Genomic DNA, 12,962 nt, shown 5'->3' on the forward strand with positions numbered 1-12,962 from the left:
GTGGATTAAATAATGAATAAAGGATTGTTTTATCCCGTTCTTCTCTGTGTTATTATCACATTATAAAAAAGTTTAAAAATAGCAGGAATTAGTGCTGGTCTCTAACGGTCTTGACGGAAAATCCAGAGTCTGAGACAAGACCAAGACCTTTAAAATTTGGTCTCAAGACCAAGACCGGTCTGGACCACCACAACACTACTATATACTATAGTATATACTAGACAGTATATATATATATATATACTGTATATAGTATATATTGTCTAGTATATACTATAGTATATACTTTATATATATATATATGTATATATATATATATATATATATATATATATATATATATAGTATAGTATATACTTGACAGTATATATATATATATAGTATATACTGTCTAGTATATACTATAGTATATAGTAGACATTATATACTATAGTATATAATGTCTACTATATATAGAATATCAACATGTGCTCATTTGATCCATAAAACTCACGTAGACATATTTCATTCACACATTTTACACATTTTCAGAGACCCTTCATTGGTCTACTGACTACACTTCCTGTTCACTTCAAAATAAGAGGCCTGTTTACAAAAGAGTTAAAAAAAACTAATGGAAGACAAGAAGAGATGCTTTTATTTTGAAAAAGATTTGATTTTTATCTTGAAGCCGGTGTCATGTACTGAGTTTACCTCCGTACTGAGATTATAACCCTAACTGGTAGTATGCATGAACATATAGGTGCATATACAATCTCAGTATGATGTGAACTCAGACCATGACGCCAGGAGTCACATGTGGCCCTACACAAAAATGATTTCAAAAACACATGAACTGGTAGAAAACTACGCAGAAGAAAATAAAAAACACCAGAAATGAGAAAAAAAAATACACAATTTTTTCTGTCATGCAGTAAAATACATAAAAGAACAATAACAATGACTTAAAACCTCAAAACGATCAAAACGACAACAAAAACACAAGAAATGAGAGCAAAATATGTACAAAATGACATATTTGGAGGGAGAACAGGATTGTTATAATTTATTGTAAAATGTGCAGCAGTCTGCGCTCCACACCCTGCGGTCTGCGTCCCCACAAAGACGCAGCAGGTGAAACAGAATCTATAGAAACTAAAATGACAAACCCAGTGTTTCCCTGAGAACGCTGCCTTTGTCTTCAGGCTCATGTAAGGACGACCCCGGGGCCCCTAGAGTCGCTGACTCTGCTTTTGTGTTTTATAGGACCCCTGTGTGTGTGTGTGTGTGTGTGTGTGTGTGTGTGTGTGTGTGTGTGTGTGTGTGTGTGTGTGTGTGTGTGTGTGTGTGTGTGTGTGTGTGTGTGTGTGTGTGTGTGTGTGTGTGTGTGTGTGTGTGTGTGTGTGTGTGTGTGTGTGTGTGTGTGTGTGTGTGGTGTGTGTGTGTGTGTGTGTGTGTGTGTGTGTGTGTGGTGTGTGTGTGTGTGTGTGTGTGTGTGTGTGTGTGTGTGTGGTGTGTGTGTGTGTGTGTGTGTGTGTGTGTGTGTGTGTGTGTGTGTGTGTTTGCGTGCGTAAGAGAGAAAGGCCACGTCCATCATTTTGACTGACAGCCACACACACACACACACACGTGCACATATTGACACGTGCATAGTTCAGTATTAACGTGAAACTACCATTTGCTTTTGGTGTAATTGACTCTGCCTTTACTTTTTTTTTTACATTAAAAAATATATATATATATATATATAAATTAATTAATAAAGGAATAAATAAATAAACGAACAAACTAAAAGGTAGATAAATGACAACCAATAATAAATAAGTAAATAAATAATTACTCTTACTTTCCTTTTTTCATTAAAAAAAAAAAAAAAAAACTAATAATAATTAGATATAAAAATATTAAATAAATATTCTGCCTTTCCTTTTTCATTAAAAATGTAAATAAACAAATAAATAAATAAAAAGTAAATTATGATAATACATAAATAAAATAATTAAAAAATGATGAGTGTGTCTTAGTGTTTGTCGTCTGCTGTCGATGATATTTGATGATATTTGGTTGAACCTGTGTGTGTGTGTTTGTCGTGCGTGCACGTTGGCGTGTCCGTATATGTGTCACGCTGCTGACATGTTGACAGGTTGACTCCGCCCCTCACTTCTCCAGCTGCCGTGTGATGAGCTTGAGTGATTTCCAATGGGTTTTCAGGCGACACTGCATTGTGGGAAACACGAGTTCAGGGAAAAAGCTGAAGATGAGACATTTAGAACATTTTCAAGTGGAATTTCTTGTCGAGCGCTCAAAAAAAAAGAAAAAAATCTGCCTCTGATGTTGACGTTTTATATTGAAATTGAAAGAGAAGGCGTACAGTGCATGTAGGTCGTGGTTTTTGCACATCAAACAACGCCTTCGACGACGATCAGAAGGAATTTGAGGGAAAACAAAGTGGGCGAAAGCTGAGGGTAGAGAAGGTGAAGGGCGAGGAAGAGGATGGAGCAAGGATTTGTGGGTAAAAAGGGAGGGAGGGGGAGGGGGAGGCGGAGGGCATATGAAGGGTCAGATTTATTTCCTGTGCACTGGGGATCCTGATGATGCTTCTCACTGGGGTCACTTTGGATGATGGTGATGCACACTTCCTCTAGGGAGGAGGCCAATAGGTCTACACACACACACACACACACACACACACTTTCTGCAGCTACACACAATAAATACGTGCACACATTCTTTTAACACATCTGTGTGTGTGTGTGTGTGAGCTTTCCAGCTCTGTTTCACATCACGCTGAGGTGGGACTGAAGCAAAAACCCAGATTCAATTTCACTTTTCCTGCTTTGATGATACAATCACAGACACTTTGTGAAATATTCTCTCTTTTATTACTTTGTTACGGTGGATCAATGAAGCCCTGTCGCTGCGTGCCAAAATCAACCTGTTTTTGTGGAAGATACAGGAATTTCTATCCTTTAGAAGGAAAAAAAACTCACATCAGGCTTCCTATAGGAACTTATTATTTCCCTTAAATATAAAATCAAGTGTGACAGAGTCTATACACACTTCCACACATCTATGAGAGTTTATAAGCTATTGAGCAACGTTTAAAGGAAGCGCTGCTTCAGGCCCCTAGTGTTACTAAATACTCATAAAAGACTTTACTCTAATAATGCACATGAGTAACCATTAGGCTCAACAACAAAAATCCTTAAAAAAATTGTAGTTCAAGAAGTTGGAAGGAATATTAGAGGCAACATTAGGAAAATAGCTAAAAAAAAATTGTGCAAAATAAATAAAGTAGATAAAATGACAGAAAAATACAGAACACGTATAAAGAAGTACACAACATACAAAAAACAACAACACACAAAATGTCAACACAATCACATGGAAAGACACAAAATATAATCAAATTACCAAAAATATTCAGAAAAGACTCCAAAATCTCACAAATCTACAACATTTCTGAAAGTCTACTTCCTATTGAGCAACATTTAAAGGAAAGCCTCAGAATGCTTCAGGCTCTCGTCGCCATCAACTGATAACAAATGTTTGCAGCAATAATAATAATAATAATAATACAGAAAATAACTGACCTTCCTTTGATGCATTATATCCTAAAAAATGGCAAAATCGCCCTCAAGCCACTAAGTGTTATTATAGCAGTAAATACTCATAAGAGACTGTTCTCTATTAATTCACACATGGACAATGTGAGGTTCAACAACAAAAAATTGTAATTCCATAAGAAAATAACTCCAAAAACAAGCAAAGCGACAGAAAAGTGCAAAAAAAGATTCAAAGATACACAAAATTACTCAAAGTACAAAAAACAACGACAAAATGACTGCAGCGACACAAAATGTCAACGCAATTACATGGAATGACAGAAATTTTAAACAACAATATAAAAATACTCCAAAAACTCACAAAACAACAAACTGCCACAAAAATTTGATCTTTTAATATGGAAATATATTTAAATTCTCACATTAATGTTGATAACGTGGCCAGATCAATCAATGTGTATATTTCTATTTTTTGCAAGGACAAAAAAATGCATGATATGCAGATATGGTTTAAAAATAGACATTTATTATAGCTTTGATTTCCTACTCCCAGTCCATCTGACCACCTGGGATTATTACGTTGGTAACTCATACAAGAACATTAATAAATGCATTCCTGTGTGTGCTGAACACATCATTTTATCTTTAAAAATAACCTCAATTTGTTTATTTATTTTGTTTATTTCAGCATCGCCTCATCCAAACCATGTGGGACGGGCGTGTCTAAAGCTGAAGGTGTACGTCAAACCTCCAGGTAAGCGATGGACTCACACACACACACACACACACACACACACTTAGGTGTTGTCACATTCAGCTACAAAGTACACACAGACGTGTACGTATGACATCACACCATGGTGGGTGTGAAGAGAAAAAACACAACTTAGTCTAAAAAACAGGTTTCTACCGTTGACATGACGTCATCTTTAAGAAATAAGAGAGCAGTCCTACTTTATTTTTATTTTTGCTCAGAGTGATGATGATACAATCAAACCTCATAAATTTTAGACAAATTTAAACATAAATTTCCCATAGAATAAGAAATCTGATGCTGGGAAAATAAATAATCATATATATGTGCTATATTCATTCATTTTTCATTTCATTTTATTGTTTATTTCATTCATTAAAAAAAATGCAACAACAGCATTTACACGAATGAAAAGGAGCAGAAAGAAGTAAAAACTTATAATGTCTGCCCCCTATCAACACAAAATTATTTACAGTTCCAGTTCCTTTGAGCTGTCTCATGCAGCCGTCGTATCAATAACTAGACATCAAAACACAAAATACAAAATAAAGTTGATCTGCTACTCTGCAGTGTTATATTTCTGTAACATTGATAATTTAACATACTTTTTAAACACATAAATGGACTTAGAAGTTTTAATTTTACAATAAATTATTTATCATTATATATATATATATATATATATAATTTATGTATGTTTTTTTCTTCTTTCTTTTTACTGGAATGTGTGCATTTGTATTTAATCCTTAATTAATTAACATTCCTTTACTTAATTGTGTGTTTACTTTTTTTTTGTTTTTCTTTATTTTTATTTCTTTTTCTTTTTCTTTGTTTGGTGTTTCTTGTAATCTTTAATATTTCTTGAGCCTCTCTAACTAAAAGTATTTCTGATTGTGATGTCACTATAAACTCTGGACAGTATTTTCCGTTTATCTTTCCTTCTCGTTAGATTGTGAAGACGAGTTTAGTTGCTCAATAATTAAACCCTTTAGAAATATCTCCACGTGTAGATGTGACACTGACAAACATTAAAATACACGTATCATATCTATAGATATTCATCTGTTTCTAACATCCTCCTTGGTTTTAAACTAAATAATCATATGTACAGTATGTGTGGTGACAGATCATGGTCGGCCTTTGAAGATCTTCATTAAAGAGAATTCGTCCCCTGGCAGCTTTACAGTTTTGTCTCTATGGTGTGATGGAGATGTTCTCCTCCTTCATAATTATTACAAAAACAATTATTGAAACAGTCGCAGCTTCGCTTTGACAGTTTTTCTTTTTTGTGTTGATAAAACGTTTGCTTTAATCTAGTGAGCTTTAGAGAGATATCACATGGACAAGTGAATAAGTTCAGCTGTGTGTGTGTGTGTGTGTGTGTGGGGGGGGGGGTTTAAAGTATAGTTAGGTTGGTTAAAGCAGGGGTTCTCAACCTTGGAGTCAGGACCCCATTTGGGGAGACACTTGGAGGGGGTCATCAGATGCCTTCAAGTCATATTTTTGCTCCTTTTAATGTATTTTTGCTACATTTCTCACATTTCTGACACTTCTACATCACATTTTAATGACTTTTCTACACATTTTTCTACTTTCCAGACATGTTCATCACTTATAAACCCTTTCTACCACTTTTACACCTAATGTCACATATGTTGACCATTATTGTCACTTTTAACACTTTTTGCCAATTTAACCATTTGTCATGCCTACTATTTGCCAGTTTAAACTAATTTTACTTTTTAAATTACATTTAATATTGCCACTTTTAAGCCAATATTTCCCTTTTTTTTTTAACCACTTTTTCAATCTGTTTTTATCCACTATCATTTGCAACTTTTAACCAGTGTCTGTGTTTTTTAAAATCTCATTTCACCACCTTTTCCACTATTTCTGTCACTTTGAACCATTTTATTAGTGATTAAAACCATGATTTCCATCTTTAAGATGACTATAATAATAATAATAAACGTTCCTGGATAACAGTGGATATTATTCAGATGAATAAATAAATGTGGTTATCACAGATTCATAGAACAATAGACCATCATTTTACTGACTTTATGGATGGACCCCAAAAATCTCTCCTTTATTCCCCCTTATAGATGGTCCTGTCTCCACATGACTGTTCTTCAATGTTCATGTCTGTGTTCAACCACCTTCAGCTACAGTGGGGGTCCCTGCTCTATGGAACCTTTATTTTGGAGGGTCCCCACTCTCTGGGACCTTTATTTTGGAGGGTCCCCGCTCTATAGGACCTTTATTTTGGAGGGTCCCCACTCTATGGGACCTTTATTTTGGAGGGTCCCCGCTCTATGGGACCTTTCTTTTGGAGGGTCCCCGCTCTATGGGACCTTTATTTTGGAGGGTCCCCGCTCCGTCGGACCTTTATTTTGGGGGCCGTGGGCTGCAAAGGTTGAGAACCACTGATTTAAAGCTCCAGCTTGTCGTCCATTCTGTTGTTTTTATTCCACATCCCACAATTTCACGAGTCGTACATTTGTCTTGTGCCGATAGCTTTTATCTGTGTTCTGGTTATTTTGTCTTGTCATCGTCTCTGTGTTCCTCTCAGTTCAGATATTTTGTCGTTTTTCTTTTTCTTATCTCTCTCTTTCAGATGGGTCGGGATATGATTCTCCAGAGCCCTTCCTGACTGATGGGGGTCCAGACTGGAGGGCAGGGTCCATGGCCCCGTTAGCCGCTTTGGCCTCTATTTTCCTGGGAATCTTCAGCCGGCTGTGACCCCCCCCACCCCACCCTTCCCGGCGGCTTGTTCCTGAAGCTCACCCCAGGGATAACGGGGCTAGGGGCCGGCCGTCCCCTTCAAACCCACCACCCCTCAGGGAAGCCCCTCTGTCTCCACTCCCTCTCCTTCTCGTACCTTCACCTTTTACATGACCACCACCACCAACGCTAAACCTGCCCCTTTCTTTTGGCCCGGTGACGGAGAACCTTTCTCGGGTCTGGCTGATGCGTTTTGAGTAGCCGGCCCCTCGTTTCTGGGTTTGGACCAGAGAATTGTCTCTGCACTCATATCAGGGGTCCTGTTGATTTACCTTTTGACTTTTTGGCCACTGATGGATGGAGATGTAGCCACAGCTATGATTAAACTTGTCGTTCCAATGCAATTCCTATCATCCAATCAATGGCGGGATGCATTAAGCGATAGGCCTGGATGCACTAAAATTGGATTTTTCTCACATTGCTGAAGAATTGGAAGTAGCCAACTTCACATCGAAGAGAGGAAAAGAGTGGTGCACAACGTGGGAGTAAATGTAGCACTAATTAAATTCAACCTGATTCTTTTGATAATTTAGTATTAAATGTTTTTTGTTTGTTTTTTAATGATGTAGCTGAGAGCCATAGCAACGTGGATTCATTCAGACATCCTACCATTGGTTTTATAAGCAAATGAAGTCTTCTGTTTTAATGACAAGTATAACCATAGCCTGTTTCAGTGGGAGGGTGTAGGTGATTCAGGGGAGGGTTGGGTGTATTGTAGAATTTGTCTTATTCATCTTTCTAAACGAAGCATTTATCACAGCCTGTGTGTCCAGTAACAGGCATATTTCTGCACTGTCTGATGCCAACTGGGTTTTGGGTGACTTTTGGAATTGTGACTTTCTTTCCTATGTATGAATGTACCACAGGTCACCCACCTTTTTGTCTTTGTGTAATATTATTACAACTGTGGTCACTTAAAAAAATAGCTTCTCTTGAACTGGTTCATGGTTGGACGAAGGGATGGATGCTGATTTAAGATGGAACCGAAGAAATGGAAGCAACACTTAACATTGCATGACCACTGTGAAACCTTCAAATTAAATCTTGTTTCTAATAATAATGATATATTTTTTCATGAGGAAAAAAAAGATCATAAACACCTCCCTATCTACCGCTCCTGTTCTTTTCCCTCCCTGGGACTTCTTCAGACTTCAGTGGTTGATGGATTATCTCGAGGCCAGAAGATAAATGGACCCGCGGGGGTGAAACCGACGAGAAATCAGCCTTTGGAGCCCGGGGCCAGAACCCACTGAACGTAAACACTGACTGAAGCTGGTCCTGGTATCTGAGGGTTAAAGCAATAAGAGACAAACAAAAAAAACATCACACAGACCCGCATGCGCCACACAAACGTAGACGTACATGTGTAGTTTTTGAAACGATGAGTGCGTTCCCAGAGAGCTGAGCTGGTGGAGAACGGACACGACGGGGGGTGGGGGTGGGGGTGGGGGTGTGTGTGTCATGGGACTGAGATTTCTTTAATGTTGGGAACTTAAGAGTAAGCACTGTGAACACACACACACACACACACACACATTCCAACAAAGGTACAAAAATGAGGGAGAAATCAAGCATTTACAAAGTCATGGCATGGACATTAACACACACACACACACACACACACACACACACAAACAAGGGGAAGTGTTTTTCCCCATTTTGTCTTATTTTTGTAGCATTTAAAAATCACTGTTAATTACAGGATGCAGTGATGGGGTTACAGTATAGCCTATGGAAGATTAAAAAATGTGTCTTCTCTTCTTTTATTCCACTGATACTATCGTTCTATTCTTCTTCTTCTTTCTTCGTCTTCTTAATCTGATCTCAGTGAAATGATCTGATTGAGTTGATCTAAACTAATCTGAATGATCTGATTGATGTAATCTGATCCTCTCTGTCCTCTTCTTCTTAATCTTATTTCTTCTTCTTGAACTGATCTGATCTGAATAATCTGATCAGATTGAACTGACGTAAATTGATCTGAGCTGATCTGATTTGATAAATCTGATCTGATTGAAGTGATCTGATTCTCTCTGTCCTCTTCTTCTTCGTAGTCCTTTTCCCTCTTCTTCTTAATCTTTCTTCTTCTTCTGTTTCTCCTTCAACTGATCTGATCTGAATAATCTGATCTGATTGAAATGATCTAGAATTATCTGATTGAACTGATCTAATCTGATTCTTCTTTCTTCTTGGTTATCCATGGTTTGTAGCGGTAGGAGACCTCTCCAGGTCTGAGTGTCATGTATGAGTTTGTCTGTTTTTCTGTTTGTAGTGTTTTGTTTGTGTAACGCTGACCTCAGCGTTAAAGTCAGTGGGTCAAAAAGTAAAAACACAGTTGTTAAAGCAAAGGAGAGAAACACACAAATAAAGATTGTCTTTTTGTCTACTCAGAAAACCAGACAAATGTGTTTCTTTATCAATAACGATTTTCTGCACGTTTGCTCTAAAATGGTAATTCAGTTGTTTTGATGTATTGAATTTGCAGCTGAGCTTTAAATGTGTCCGTACAGATTTAATGTGATGCTATTGTGTTATATTGTGGAGTTCTCTCTGATCATGAAATGATTCCCTCTGCCATCATCCTCTGGTTCTCCTTCAGCGATGTGACAGCTAATCTGAGCTCTGACAACATACGGACTATGGTGGCCTTTTCTCCACTGTTTCATCAGACTTGCAGCGGGGTGCTCCATCGCACATACTGTGTGTGAGTTATCTCACCATTTTCATGGTTTTCACATTTATTCTCTTCAGACAGATCATATTCTACTTCTTACTCACTTGCTGTAGCTTTTATTGCATGCTCAGCTTGTAAAGTGTGTACATTACATGCTGGATGTTTTAATGAAGGAAGGCAGCAGCCCTTTCAATCTGTTTTGCATCTTCAGCATCCACTCTCCTGGACCACAGGAAGCTGCTGAATATCCCATCCATCTGCAGGCAAAAAACCCACATCATACATTCCTTAAAACAAACTCATTTGTCCTTGTTGTGTCTCCTTCATACAAACTGTTTTTCTTTCCATTTATTCAGTTCAAAGGAGTAAAAGGAGAGGCTGTCCCATTTAGTTTTGTTTTGGTAAAGGCAGACAAATAGTTCCAAGGGCACATGACAAGAACTTCCCAAGATGTGGCCCATGAATGAATACTTGCACTTCATGGAGAAGCAGTTTTTGATTATTGATGATTGTCACACATTTGGAAATACTTCATCAGCAGAGAAGTTGTAGAGCGTTCATCAACATAGAGCTTTGTCACGGGGAAACGTGATACAGTCACAAATATTTTTGTGCGAGCCAACGCAATTTCCGAATTTTTTTTCCCGTACTGATGCGTTTCGATTGGAAGTTTTTTCGTACAAATAATAAAAATAATAATGGCTTGAATTTATAGAGCGCTTTTTTCAAGGAGACTCAAAGCGCATACAGAAACCATTATTAATTCACACCAGTCACTCACATCAGTCATACCAGTGGTGGAAACCTACATTTTAGCCACAGCTTCCCTGGAGCATACTGAGAGAAGCGTCGCTGCTATTTCTCGATTACGGCCCCTCTGACCACCACCAACCTCCGTGCACAATTTATACTCATTCATGTTAGCTAATGTGGGTAAAGTGCCTTGCCCAAGGACACAACGACAATGACTTGGATAGAGAAGGATTCAAACCCCCAACCCTTTGGCTATTGGGCAACCACTAATCCACAGTTTCCTAATTAGAACCTTTCATTCAGGGTAAGGGTTTAACATTAAGGTGATAAATCACATTGATGTACATCAGTTTGCAATTCGTTCCAAACAAATTTGTGCCGAATATCACAAAAAAGATGACAACGTTGTGTTGCCAAGCACGGAAATAAAATAGTCAGTTTTGTGACAGTTTTGCCAACTCTAAAGAGTCCCAGATGACTGAGCTTCTCACCCTATCTCTAAGGGAGAGCCCAGCCACCCTACAGAGGAAACTCATTACCCGCCGTCTTGTTCTTTCGGTCATGACCCAAAGCTCATGACCACGGGTGAGGGTAGGAATGAAGATCGAGCGGTAAATCGAGAGCTTTGCCTTTCTGCTCAGCTCCTTCTAAACCACGACGGATTGGTGCAGACTCCATCACTGCAGACGCTGCACAAATCAGCTTGTTGACCTCCCGTTCCATCTTCCCCTCACTCAGGAACAAGAGTGAGGGAAGGAGGCAATCTTGGATCAGGTGGTAGATGGTGTCGTCTTCCAATCAAGAGGTTGGGGATTCGATCCCAGTCTGTACCTGGCTTTGTGTTGAAGTGTCCTTGGGCAAAACATCCCAGTGGTTGACCAGCACCTTGCATGTTAGCTCAGTCCATTGGTGTGTGAATGAGTTGATATTGTAAAGTGCTTTGAGACTACTTCAGTGTAGGGGACAAAGTGATAAATAAATCAGGTCAATTTACCCTGAGGTACTTGATCTCCTCCACTTGGGGCAGGACCTCATCTTCAACCCAAAGAAGGTACTCCACCTTTTTCCAGTCGAGAACCATAGACTCAGATTTGGAGGTGCTGATTCTCATCTCGGCCGATTGGAAGTTGTTTCATGCAAATTAGTAAGAGTTTTGGTTAAGGTGATATATCACATTGACATACGTCTGTTTGCTTTCCGCTCCACACAAATTTGAGCTGCAAAGTCTGGAGTGATCGTTTAGAAGAGCGCGTCAGCGTTGGACATTCCCATTAGTATTTTCTTCAGGAAAATCAGTCTTTTCTAGTTAAATATGTGACTCAAATAACTCTTAATTTCTCACTAAATTTCTCATTGAACTTGTAGTTTTCTTACACTCTGATCTTCTACAATGCGTTCATGGCACCAGGATGTTTTCAGCTGTTGATGCCAACGCATGCAGCACAGAATACAATGTAATGTTTGGTTTTTGGTGTGATCCGTGCTGTGGTCTGAACCACCAGCTGTAAATATTAATGTTAAAAGTAACTCAGCAAACTTTCACCTTCAACTGACAAAAAATAAAAATGCTTATTTCTCGTACGAAATCTACACCTCGCAAAGATGTACAAATAAGTTGCTGTTGTTCCTAATTTAGACTCTGGGAAAAATCCAATTCTCTTCTCCGTCGACCGTCTTTATGCTGTGCACGTCTTTCTAGTTCTAATGACAGGTGCTGACCTGTCTTGTTCATTTTGTTATCTGGTGATAAATTATCTTTATGAAGCCTAAGTGACCATTCAGTGACCCTGCCTCCAATAAAGGATGCAATCTCATTACATCTAAACTCAGACGACGTTGCACAGTCTCAGGATGTTCACAATGATTGTTCCTTTAGTTCTGTGGATAATTAAGGTTCTATACTACGCTCTGGATGGATATCTTACATTTTAGTTATGTAAAAAAAGGATTCTTGTAGTGCTGCTGTTCATCTAGAACCTTTATATAAATTGGGTTACTGACATCATCAACTCTGTCATTACAAGTCTATTAATTAACTGATATTATTTAAATTGTGCTTGTATTTCATCCAAAAGTTGTTGTCATCCACTACTGATGCCATTGTGACCCCAAAAAACTCTACCAAAGGGACATTTTCGGATGTTCGATGTTGATACTGGGGCTTCTACGGAAACGCCCAAATACGGCTAAAATGGGAACATCATGAACAGACCGAAACAAAAATTACATCAAGCAGAAAACTTTCTTCTTTGACTATACCTTGAATGTTAAGGCAAAGATGTAAGAAAAAGAAAACATTTTCATTGGTTTAAATATAAAAAACAGACAATAATCACTTTCCCACCCCTTTTTTAAAATGTTTTTTTAATCTTTACAAAGGCTTAAATCATTTATCAGCAGCCTTTAGGAGCTGTATTTGAAATCCCTTTTTTAGGAGCTTGATGCTAAAAGA

The 12,962-nt window shown here is 38.1% G+C and overlaps 1 protein-coding gene across 2 annotated transcripts in view; it reads left to right on the plus strand.

Moving 5' to 3' along the window:
* efna2a (ephrin-A2a) overlaps positions 1-8,507 on the plus strand; it is a 122,923-nt gene extending 114,416 nt beyond the window's left edge. The window contains exons 3-4 of one of the 2 annotated variants that reach the window (XM_028437149.1): positions 4,234-4,299; positions 6,917-8,507. In XM_028437149.1, coding sequence (XP_028292950.1) covers positions 4,234-4,299; positions 6,917-7,041 — 191 coding nt within the window. In that variant the 3' untranslated portion in view covers positions 7,042-8,507. The remainder of the gene's footprint in view (positions 1-4,233; positions 4,300-6,916) is intronic. The other variant, XM_028437150.1, reaches the window with a different exon arrangement.
* Positions 8,508-12,962: the final 4,455 nt, after the last annotated feature.

Source organism: Gouania willdenowi, chromosome 22, assembly GCF_900634775.1.
Source record: "Gouania willdenowi chromosome 22, fGouWil2.1, whole genome shotgun sequence".
Taxonomy (NCBI): Eukaryota; Metazoa; Chordata; class Actinopteri; order Blenniiformes; family Gobiesocidae; genus Gouania; species Gouania willdenowi.